The sequence below is a fragment of the Pocillopora damicornis genome, chromosome 10, assembly GCF_964200805.1.
Source record: "Pocillopora damicornis chromosome 10, jaPocDami1.2, whole genome shotgun sequence".
Lineage (NCBI taxonomy): Eukaryota > Metazoa > Cnidaria > Anthozoa > Scleractinia > Pocilloporidae > Pocillopora > Pocillopora damicornis.
This window is the reverse complement of record NC_142679.1, coordinates 12,156,296-12,168,891: the sequence shown is the minus strand read 5'-3', so window position 1 is coordinate 12,168,891 and position 12,596 is coordinate 12,156,296. Positions and strand designations below refer to the sequence as shown.

The 12,596-nt window shown below is 38.1% G+C and overlaps 2 protein-coding genes across 2 annotated transcripts in view; both read right to left on the bottom strand.

Moving 5' to 3' along the window:
• Positions 1-4,948: 4,948 nt before the first annotated feature.
• On the bottom strand, positions 4,949-5,932 carry LOC113671160 (uncharacterized). Its single transcript, XM_027187372.2, has 2 exons — positions 5,763-5,932; positions 4,949-5,569 (listed from the first exon to the last, which is right to left on the bottom strand). Exons 1-2 carry the CDS (start codon positions 5,827-5,829, stop codon positions 5,193-5,195), a joined length of 444 nt encoding a protein of 147 aa, XP_027043173.2. The 5' UTR covers positions 5,830-5,932; the 3' UTR covers positions 4,949-5,192.
• Positions 5,933-10,181: 4,249 nt separating this feature from the next.
• The window catches only part of LOC149038949 (uncharacterized), a 5,122-nt gene continuing 2,707 nt past the window's right edge, over positions 10,182-12,596 (bottom strand). The window contains exons 2-3 of the mRNA XM_089185725.1: positions 11,794-11,858; positions 10,182-11,585 (exon numbers count right to left, since the gene is read on the bottom strand). Coding sequence (XP_089041851.1) covers positions 11,433-11,585; positions 11,794-11,858 — 218 coding nt within the window. The 3' untranslated portion in view covers positions 10,182-11,432. The remainder of the gene's footprint in view (positions 11,586-11,793; positions 11,859-12,596) is intronic.

Sequence of the window (12,596 nt, the reverse complement as noted above, 5' to 3'; positions counted from 1 at the left end):
CCCTCGCTGTGCGTTCGCTCTTCCGTGCGCTCTTTGCGCTCCATCACTTACAAAAACGATTGTGGTGAAGAAACAATTCGATTAATTACATTTGTTGTGTCCGCAAGGAACCAAAGACGAAAGACCAATAAAAAATTCCGGTTGACGCCTTATGGAACGCACATGCGCAAAGACAAGCTCAACAGGTTTTAAGCAGGAAGCCGAGAGCTTGTAATGGGGAAATTCAATTGCATGGTGTCAATGTATGCAAAGCCCCAAAGTCGTGAGACAAAGGGTTTGACAAGCAGAAACAATTTACTTGCACGTGAGTCGGTAGATTCTCTTGACTTCCCTCGACCAATTACATATATCAATGTTTGGTTTGGGTATGAGCGTTGGTAAGAAGCACCATGCACTATTGAAAGCTTTCAAGAGAAAGAGTGTTTAAAGAGTGTAAGAAAGAGTGTAATACAATCTAAATAATAATATGAAATGTTACAATTTGGTCACTTGTAAAGCAAAATTATATACCATAATGACACAATTCCAAACAAAGGAAGTAAATTCAGGTCATTGACTCACCTACTTCAACTTTTGAGGGCTTAAGGTACAGAGAAATAAGTGTGGTGAACAGTTACAATTAATACAAAGTTGAAAGTTTGAAAGCTAAAAGAAATACAATACAATCATCCAACCCTATGTATCCTGGCAAAAAAAGAGTCAATTACCAGATATCATTCTATGGTCTTCTACTCTTCCACCTCAGAGGGTGTCTTGTGTACATAAAAATTAAAGTTCAGTACCCAGAGTAGCTTTTTCGACTACAAAGATTAACAAAGAACAACAGCCACACCAAAAAGTCTTTCAAATGACACCTCTACAATAGTAGGTACACACAACGGACATGTATGAGTCGCTGTCTCTTTCTTTCCAGCCTATTTCACTCAAAACCCTTTCTCCACGAACTTGAATTATAACAAATTCCTCTGGTTGACAAAGCTTTAGCTCTGCGGATATTGTTGCTTTGCGAGTTGATTAGAAATTGCAAAATAGTGAGAATTACCTTTCCACTATAACTTCATTAGTTTGATTTCCCGATTTAACGACATTGTTATTTTACCAAGTAGAAAAATAAAAAAGGAAGCGTTTATTATAATGAATTTTAGACCGGTATTTTGTTTCGTTCACTTATGTTTTTCCCTAAGAAACCGCACGGATTAGGATGTTTTTTCTCTCAGTTTAAGGAGTTCGACTGAACCACCCCTGTATCCGCCCCAGCCATGGTACTAAATTTAAATGCTTTAGGGGGCGACTTAATGGTGACCATACAATATCAGGCCTATTTGTTAAATTCTATATTCTAATGCTTTACAATCATGATGTTATAGGATTACAACAAAACCGAACATACATTCATCATGCTTCTTTGCATGCAACCGAGCACGCATGGCATTGTGGGATGTCCAATACGTAAACTTACGGTTAAATCAAACATTTGGTTTTAACACACTACACAATTTAACTGCATTTGCATTTTTTTCTTATTTTTAACGGCTCTTTTAAGAGCCACAACGTAAAAGTCATGACCAGCATGCTAATTCAGCACCAAGCTGAGCTTACGAAGGTAGTTTTGGTCAGTTTTGTGATTTATGTACCTGACATATTTAATTTCACTGCAACTTCTTGAAACGCAGCGTCCTTCTTGAGACGATTACTGTAGTTGCTCAACGTTACATCAAACAAGCATGGCTTTTCTGATCACAATGTGATCAAATTAACCTCAAATTGACTAGGCAAAATGATTATTGCCATGAAATTTCTCTTCTCGTGTTCAACTCGACATCTCACTCGTTCGCGCGCAGCACTCACTCGTTAGCTATTTTGTAAGCGCCGATCAAGATGGCAGCCGTTTATATTCATACTTGCCGCTTTATTTCGCTTTTGAACTTGTTTTATATCTTACAATTTTATATGGTATGGCAACCTAAAGGCCTTTGCTACCCAATATTGACCAAGTTCAACGCAAAGACATCTTTTATCAAGAATATCTAAGAACTAAAGTTTCCGAGGCGGCCTATTTCAGTTTAGTACAAACATGGTCCGACCTGTTTAGTTTGACCAAAAGATTTAACTGTCCACATGGATGTTGAGCTAAATCCTGGTCCCTTGGAGAAGGAACTGAACTGTGGAGACCCCCTCTCTACGTTTCCCGCCTCTTCAACATTATTTCTCAGCATCTCCCTTCCGTTCATGGTTATGCTGACGACACCCAGGTTTACCTCTCCTTCCGACCTTGCTCTATCCATTCCGAAATTAACGCTGTATCTTCGACTGAGATGTGCATTGCTGGTGTTCGTTCTTGGTTTATTGCTAATCGTTTAATGATCAACGACGCAAATACTGAGTTTCTAATTATTGGCACCCGCCAACAACTTGAAAAGATATCAATTGAATCTGTTACTATTGATGAGACCCTCATTAAACCTTTAGAAAGCGTCCGGAACCTTTGGTCCTGGTTCGATGCCCACATGCGAATGAACGTTCATATAGGCAAGTTTTGTAGCAAGGCTTTTCGCGGATTATACAACATAAGACAGATCAGAAAATTCCTTACTGTTCAATCGACTAAGACACTAGTCCACGCCTTTATATCCTCACACCTTGATTACTGTAACGCACTTCTCTTCGGTCTACCTAAACATCAACTCGATCGCTTACAGAAAGTTCAGAATGCTGCCGCTAGAATGATTTTTCAGATTCCGAAATTTGATCATATCACACCTGCATTTGTTTTATGGAACTCGCTGCCATTAACTATAGGAACAAGTAGTAGCCTCGCCATTTTTAAAAAGCAACTTAAAACATTTCTATTTAGGAAAGTTCTTAGTTTCAATAGTTCTAATGTTTATTGCCTTTGAATATTTTAATTTTAATTAGTATAGAACTTTAACTTATGTAAAGTGCTTCTGAATGTTGTTTATAGTTTTAGCGCTATATAAATTCCTTATCATTATTATTATCATTATCGATTTAAACACACGTAAGTTCCAAAACATGAAACGACCTACAACCACCTAAAACCATCTACAACCACCTCAAAAATTTCAACAACCACCTACAACAACCTCAAAAACATCTACAGCCACTCGCAAACAATCTAACACCATCAATAACAAGGCATAAATGTCCAAAATAAGGGGAGACAGCATGTCACGTACATGAAATACGAGAATCGAACGAAACCTCTACCTCCCCCTGAAATCTTACTCCCTGGTCCTATGAATAATCAACCATCTCACGAAATGAAGTGCAAAAGCATGATAATTATACATTATATTCCCTCAGTAGTAAAAGACTTAAAGAACTGTTTCATCTCTTCAATATTTTTTGTAGGATCCACAATCGCTATTGCGACACCTGCCGCCTAGACATGTGAGAAAGCCGGGCCTGGCAAGCATCAGAAACCGCTTGAAATCTCCCAAGCAATGAGAAAACTAGTGAGCTGTTTTCCTCTAAAACATAAATTGCCTTGACGAATGGCTCCCCACATCAAAGATTGCAGCTAGTGAAGCTAGTTAAGGCTTAAGGCTCACAACTTGATTTGAATCGGATAGGAAATCGACCGATTGACGTGAAATCTGGTGAGCAACATTTTCTCTGTCAGGATACCATAGACGAATCCACGTACATCTTCGATTTGTTCCAGGTGCTGTCTGTACACTTTCCACTTCGAACATCAACGAGTTTTTGTGAAACTCTTCGGTCCACCTCCAATTAGTACTCGTCACAAAAGGCTCGCTTTGTAGCAGTGCGAAAATAATCAGATCCACATTTTGCCCAACTCACTCAGATAAGAAGTAAGGAATAACAATGTCATTGCTGACACTGTTTAGAATGTGAGAAAAGCAAACAACATTGAAGGTCCTGGGAAATATGGACTGAATGCGATTTCATGCGGCTTTGCTTACGCTGGCATCGTCTCTCATGGCAGCCATCAACAAGTCTGCACTCAAACCATGTGGAATCAACAGTTAAACCACCGGCACTCCTTGAGCATTTGGGAAAGTTTGTCCCCTTCAGTGACTTGGCCCAAATATTGATTCTGACCAATCGTTGCCATTTTTAATAGATCGTAGAACTCAAGTCAGTATCCTGCGGTGCTTAAAACTAAACGATATCACACCGACAAGAGGGCAGCCCAGAGCCGAAAGTGACAACAGTTTTATAAACAGAACAAGTCAAATGAAGTCTATTCAAGACGAAATATTGCATTTTGTTAAAGTCATAAAAGCCAGATTATGTTAGCAGAGCTCTATTTTGAGAACAGCTTAAAAGTATTCTCTCGGTTGGCTAAATTGTACTCAGTTTGCTAAATTATGTTCATTTTTCTATAAATTATGCCAAAAATTATGTTGGCACAAATCGTCAAAAGCCTAGCTGAAAACCTACGCTATTTGAAACTTCAATTCAAGCATTATGTTGGAGTTTTGCTCAAGGGAGAGGGGGAGGTGGAGAGAAAACGACTTATTGAAAACTTGGTGTTCTAAACGTGGGGTTTAACCCTTTACATCCTTAATGAGGATGAGAGTGATCTCCGTAGCAATTAACACCGCTTGAGCAGTAGTGTTCATTACTGTGAAGATCACTCTCATCTTCATTTAGTAATCCGTAGTTCAACTATATGTTATTTATATAATCACAGTCATTTAGTATGCATAATCTCCATACTGTTCTCCATACATTTCTTAAGAAAATGAAGAGCTTTTTCTGTTGGTGATCATTTCCTGTACTCTCGTGACCTTAATATGTGGTTCAGGGATGACAATGTAAGTAGAAATTAGATGCTAGTCACTCTAAGTGGATCAAAGGATTAGTGTAAAGGAGGATGATTGTTGGAGTGTTTCTGGTAATCTAACCTCAGGTGACCCCATTAGATGTTGATAAAGGTGAAATCACGGTCCAAGTGAAATTGTGCATGTCCACTTTTATTTATTGTCTAAAGAACTAATGGTATGGAATCATACAGAATACTGAAATTTACAGTTGGCACATAGTAAAAGTAGCATTCACCTTTCCTTCTCGAACAATTCTTTCTGCCAGTATATTCATACATATTGTTGAGTGTTTACCAACTACGTCATATTAAGTTGAATCAAGGTAATTAAAAATTTTCTTGCTCTTTAAGTGGATCATACAGCAACAGAAATGCTGTTTTAGAAACGCTCGGCAAGTATCAGACGAAGAGCCAAAATAATTAATACCATACACATTCCCAGATTCGCTTTGTTGATTCTGTGGAATGACCCTGAGTTGCAATTGTTTCCTGAACAGCAGCTGCTGGAGTAAGAGTACGACCAACTTATGGATGACGAAGATGAACAGGTTGGATAATCGGCCCTTCTCGGGCCACAATCGTCTCCCGAGGCGCCACATCTCTTGTAAAAGACGGTTTCCTCGTCATCGAGATTTGTACAGGTCAACGTTCCCGTGACACAGTTGGGTGAACCCGATGGACATTCTAATTTAGTCATCTTTGAGTTGCAATCTGCCCATGACGTTTTACTTGTGCATGTATAACAACTCAGAGAATCTGTTTGAGATCGAAATATGCAACCTGTATGAGAACGAATCATCAAACAAAGCAGGGCAGATACCAGAAGCAAATTGCTAGTGAAAACGGCACTCGGTTTCATGCATATTGAAAGTGTTAGAAAGAAATGCTCAGATAAGTTTGAATTCATTTGAAATGCAGGCCACCTGGCCATGGCTATCCTTCTACTTACTTGCTGACTGAAATACGACAACCATGTGCACCATGATCATGAGTAAATGGAAAGCGTTAAAAGCCATTTCTGTGCCTTGACTCGTCTGCTCGAATAACAATCGTGCTTTAGTAGATGGAAGTGATCCCACTATCAGGCAACTAACCCATATAAGGGAAGGGTGTGTATAACAATAGAAAAATATTCAGTATTTAAAATATTCGGAGAACAGTATGGAGAAAATCAATACTGATGTTAGGGTGTAAAGGGTTTAAGAACATGATCGGGAACTTTTGCAAGGTTTTATTTATTCTGGATAGTAGTCAAATTTGGAAGTTATCTATTTATTCTTCAAGACTTCTCTGAATGTTGACTTAAAAAATGTGCGGACATTCAATCTTGATTCATATATGACACTGTGAAGTAAGTCACGCTCACATTCGATGTAACACAACGCCACACACAGCTCACGCTCTCACCTTAGCAATCGATAACAGCTGAAAAACCAGCCATATATAGGTTGAAAAACCAGGAGAAAAGTTTTTTCTACTTTTGAGTCGCTCTCCTCACGGAAAAACATACAGTTCTTCTGAAATGGCGTTGCAAGGGATGGCAAGTTTGGTTCTATGGTGAAGTTGACAGAAGGCTGTTGCTTGTTCAGATCCTGTTTAAAGCTATTAACGCTTTCGCGCGTGTTTTATCCAGATTATAGGCCTGTGAAATGATGTAATTTTTGTCTGTTTTCGGGACTCTCTACGCAGAGGTCAGCAATAACAGGGGCCGAACAAGACCCCAGCATGCAATAGTTCTAATAAGCAGATATTCGGTTCCGATACAGAACAGACGAGTTGTTCAAATCTGCCAGGCAACGATTCTTGAGCATCTTTTAGGGTTATTTCACAGTTTTAAACTAACACTTCTTTGTTTTAGTCGCCAAAGTATGAGAGAGGGGGATTCTCACGCTCTCCAATTGGCTTAGAAAGTATTCGCCACCCTCTCAACCAATTAGATGACAATTAAAGCCGATCGCGACTTCATCACTCCCGTTTTCCCGCGCTCGATGCTGATTATGTGTTTGCTTAGGGTTCTCATTGGCTTGTTGTCGTTGGCTTATTATCATATCTAGGAACTTATGATGAACAAGAGTAAAGTTTGGAAACTCTTTGTCAATTCGAAATTCTAAATCACGCAACTACATGTACACGTACAAAACAGTGATGAGTCAACGTAGAGATATATTTAATTATTTTCAGGGAAAATAAACGTCGACTTCCTTTTTTAGACTTTCCAAGGAGGAGTTCTTTATTAAGATCTTCGTATTGCCACGTTGTCCTCTGCGGAAACCTGGATGTAAGTGGATGTTAATGTAACCGATTAATTTTGGTAATTCAAACGGAAAGAAGTTTTGGCGGGCAAACCGCATTCGAGACGTTAGCACAAAAGGGATATTTACAGCGCTTGGAAATCAAGTGTCCTAAACTATATGACCGACCTTTAAATCCACTTTTGCTTTCACACTCTACGCTTGGCGCAGTGCTCGCACTCATATAAACCGTGAAGTTAAAGTGATGCATTAGGGGGTCAAATGAATCAACGAAGAAATATTTGTTTGATAGGTAGAAATTTTTTCAGTATCATTTTCGCTGTATGAGTTGCATGTTATTGCTCAACTGTATTCAGTTCTGTCTATGTACTGACCAGTTGCCGGCTAACATATTCTCCCCATTTATCTATAAGGACGATTGTTTCAACAGCAAAACTCGCGCGAGCTTTTTGAATTAGCACTTGAAACTGACAACTGCACGCAAACATGACATAACACGTTCTTTTCTTCAAACACAGTTTAGATCATCAGTCGGAGGAAAATTATAGAAAATTTGATATCTTGAAGTTAAAACTCACCTTTTTGTGGCTAAGCTCTCTATGAAAACTTTTTTTTCAGTACGTATGGCTAATGCAAAGTCAACAGATTCAAACTGAAGATAGTGAATACGCAATGCCCTAATGCAGCAGGTAACCAAGAGTTGACCTCAAACCTCATTGGCTAATCAGACTATAATTGTATTCAAATCAAAATTCTGGTTTGGCGCTTTGACCCATGTGAATGTTTGCTTTGACCCATGTCAATGTTTTTACATAAAAGAGCGTGTATTTGAAGTACGCCATGACTCAGCCAAGATAAAAGTACGACCAATTTTGATAATCAAAGGCTGCTTGGAGCTACCTCATTGTTTGTCTTAATCATTCGATTAAGTGGTTTCCTTTGTCTCTCTTTCAACTAAAAGGTGTTCTACTTGGATTGTGTTTATGTTAAAAAGTACATGATCTTGATGAGCAGCCATTATGTAAGTGTCTTGTTAACATTTTTGAGAAAAAATAGTCTAAGTGTTTGATATATGTCTTTTCCCTTTCAGAGCAAACCAACTTTTTTCCTTTCTTTCTGTAAGGGAAATGTGCATTCCCAAAACAGGAGTATCATCGCCTACTTGTCTTCCAGCCCCTTTCCTCTTCCGTCCGTTACGGTGATTTCATGGCTGTCCCTTTGGTTATTTACTAGTATGTAGAAGATTTGAACAGTTTTTGTTGGAAAGTTCGGACTTGATGTTTTCTATATTTCTTCGACAAACTAATTTCTTGTTTATATTTGCAAGTGTGAGCCGAATATTAACGGTATTTGTAGCTATCCTCGTTGTGATACCCACACTGGGTCTGAGACTCGCCTCCCGAAACACAGCTGCCATCGTCCACACATTGTTTCCTCCGTGAGGTGATAGATCATTTGAATGGAGACTCCTTTCTAACCGAAAGGCAAGATAATTTTCATTAGTTGCTCTTGATTTAGCTTACATTTCTTTTTGCTTTCGCGCAAATTGTGCTAACTGACACAGACATTATTACAGGGACACGACTCATCATCGTTTTAACTTCACTTTTATGTGCTTTCACGCCCTCTTACACTTCAGTCGTTTGCTTTGATATAATGCCTCGTCTGAGAGAGATTAAACTCCTGCAGATATTCCTCACAGGGCGAACCAGTGGGGACGTAGTTGCTTGAGAGTAAGAGTAAGTAACAGTGATAATACTCTGACAATTCAAGTTCGCACGAATCGTGTGTTCGTGATTCCAGTGTGATTTTGATAATTAGGAGCATTGAATGAAACAAAGGTTATAATAATGCAAAAAATATTTCGAATGTTCTCGCTGTATCCCTTCAGTTCTTAAGGGCATCTCTGAGGTAGGTTAATGTTGTTGATTCTATTTAACCTACTGCCGACAAAGGCTTGAGCTGCATTTTTGTCTCGCTAGATCGAAAATCGACTTTCCTACAATCCATCGTTTCTAGGTACCTGCTCTGAAGGCCGTCTCGCATGGGATACAATCAATTTGAAGCAATGAACCGCTATTCGATAACGCCATGAATTTCCAAAAACAAAAAGCATTCGAATACCAATACGAGTGAAGAAAATTTAACTGTGTGTCGTGATTTACATCAACGATTCCTTGACCCTCGATACAGGTGCAACGCAATATACCCTCACCTCAATTACATTTCGCACATACATATTTTTCAAACATATTTTTCAACGCCTTTAAACTTTAAAGGCCCACTTCCAACCTTGATGCAACGCGGTCGTCTGTTTTTGTTTTGAACTAGCGCTTTTGTTTAAATAGCGCCTCTGATTGGTCAGTTATTTTTAGCTTGTCACGTCTCGAGATACCTTCTGCGTTTTCTCCAATGAATTTGAGGAGGTTATCAAAATAATTCTGTTTGAAACAATTCTATACGTTTTAATCTGGTATGGAATCAGATGAACCCATTGATTTAGTAGATTCCGAGGCAGTAAACGCTTATGGATCGGTTGTTTCTAATGAGGAACGCGAAAATCCTTGCGAGCATTTCGAAGAAGGTGAAAATGTTGATCCACCACGTTTTCATTTATTCATCAATTTTTTTAATTGAAGTTTGCCATCCTTGTTAAATACGAATTAGAGTCACTTGAAGTTTCCTGCCCGTGGAGAGGAACTTGCGCTCGAAAGAGTGGTCGAGGTTTTTGTCGATGCAAAGCAGCAAATAAGAATTGTAACGCAAACTGTCAGTTTCGCTGACGTTCCTGCGATGAAGTGACTAAACTTAAAATAATTAAACGTCTGGCAGTCCGATATTTTTCCATATTTCTCTTCGAAATCAAAAAAATATTTATACGACAAGCAGATATCTATATGATATAGTAGTTCAAATATGATATAGTGGCTCAACTAGATATCTGCTTGTCGGAACGAGTGCATGCTGGGGAGTCTTGTTTCCACTGTTAATGCTGAGTCCCTAAGAACAGACAGAAATTACATCATCTTACAGACCTATGATCTTGAATTTGAGGCAGGAAGCCACTCGCAGAGATACTCTCGGCTACTTCGGAGTCACTCATTTTCACAGTGTGAAAAGAAAAGATAACTTTCAGTTTATTAAGTTACTCATAGTAACAAAAATCGCCCTAAACTTAGATTGGGTTCACAATCAATATATTTATAACTGAATTCCCTTATACAATAATACAACTTAACGTGTGCACTGAATGAACCAGAGGCTCCTACAACAAACCCAGTCTTGGTACTTACGTTCTTTATTCAACTTACATAATGAGGGTGTTAGGTTGCTGGGAACTTGAATATCTTACTCTTAGGGATCTCGTATCGGTAGTTAGTAATGGTAATAGGACTGAGTGGAGGCCAATTCAGTCTGTAATCATACGTGTGATAACGAAATCGGACGACCGCACAGCGAGAGTCCGATTTGTTTATCACGCGCGAGTTTGATTACAGACAGAATTTAAACGACACGAAGTCTTATTACCAATTAATAATAAAAATTTAAATTCCCGAGGAAATAAAAAATTCTCCAATTTGAAGAAAGCCCCAATTAAGGAGTCTGCACACTGTTTCTATGATGATTGAAACCACGGTTGTGATTAGTTGATTTAAACTACAAGTTTGAATATGATTCGTTGATTTAAACTACCTATTTGAATGTGATTGGCTCATGGAACTGTCCGATAACAACTTGACAAGTGAATTAGTGGAAATAGGATTTTTTAAACCAATTACAGTCGAGGAAATCGTAATTTTTATGAGTAAACAAACAAACATTGTGCCGTTTAAGAATAAATTTTAGGAAAAACTTAGCACTGCTTTTTTTTTTAACAATTATAGGTAACGATGAAAGTCTACCTTTACCAGGGAGGGGTCACTTCTAAAGTGGGACTACATCCAAGCATGATTTCATGTTTTTTTGTTGCAGCAAATTTGTCGAATATTCTCTTTGCGAAAGCCTGGCAATTGGAAAAAACCAGATCATATATTTTACCAAGTTCTTGGTTTTCCAGAAGGAAATGGATTAAGTCACTCATGGTTTTCAGTTGTTGGCAAGAATCAAAACTTATTCCCTTTATAGGTGTTCTTCTACGATCTTTTCTTATATAACATTGCACATTTTCGATACGGTTACTCCTTTGCATTTGAATAAAATGGCTATTTTTCTCGATTGAATACCAACAGTTGTCTGTTTGAAGAACGACAAACTGATGGTTATCTAACAGTTGAATTAACTGATTATCATAAAGAGGGCATTTGTAAACTGCAATACTCCTAATACACTCCTTGGTGAAATTATCATCCAGCATCAAAATTCTTAGATCAGCATCGTTGAATTTTATTTCTCCCATCTCGTCCCAGTCCATCATTAGCTGGCTTTGCCATTGGTTTGCATAGGCCTGGTTTACAGAAATTGTTTGTAAAAAGGAACTCATTGCACTTTGCCACACTAAATTGGTTAGGAAACTTCAAAATCTGAAAGGGAAACGAAAATGTGAATCTTACATGTTAAGATGATATTATTAACTTTTTTTCAATAAACACTGCACTTTGAACACCAAATCATTTTGAACCTGAGTGTGACGATAATCATCGTTAACATAATGAGTTAGGTCTCGAATTTTGAAATCTCTAAGAAACCGTAACTTATGCCTGATTGTGTTTAGAACGATTTTAATAGTACCGTTTGTTGATAAGTTTCACTTGGGATCTCTGCTATCTGGAAACAGATGACCAGTTGTGTATATGCTGTAAAACACAAACCAAAACATTTTTGTGGTTTAAAACTATCAGCTCCCAGCATGATATGGTTAGGATCAGTGATGTCTCTTTTTTATGTTAAAGGATTTTTTATTTCCCTTACTGTACCCCGACGATTGCATTTTTTTATCGAAGCAAAAATAATTGATTATTTACGATTTTCGTTCTGTTTATCATCCAAATGCGATTGCTTGACCAAATTCGTTTTTGAAAAGGAACATAACTCGGTGCTGATCATAAAGACGCAGGAGAAAAAAAGTTGCGAACGGCCTTGGAAGAGCTTGACGTTGAATGCATGTTGGAACTTATAAACGCGTGTAACGAGTTTTCGTTAACTTTTCTTCTTTCTGATTAGAAAGGAGGAGTGTAGTTCTTTAGTATTATTATGCAGAGAGGTGTAATACACGACAGAAAACGTTAACTCACGACAAAAGAAGCTAACAAAGTGGTTAGTAACAGTCTTTGATCTATTTTGCAACTGAAAAACTACAAGCATTAAGAAAACTGTTGTTTCGATTGAAACCGATGGTCTAACCTAACACACAAAGACATTTTCACGGTTTGAATAAACTATTTGTGCACGCCATTTACGCGCTCTGCAGTATACATAAATAACCAGAGCTATCTAACAATTTTTTTTCATGTATATCGTCATTTAGCAATCACATGATTTTACCATGCAATTTGGAATGAATAGGTAGTCGTAAACGCAAATTTCCCTTGTTT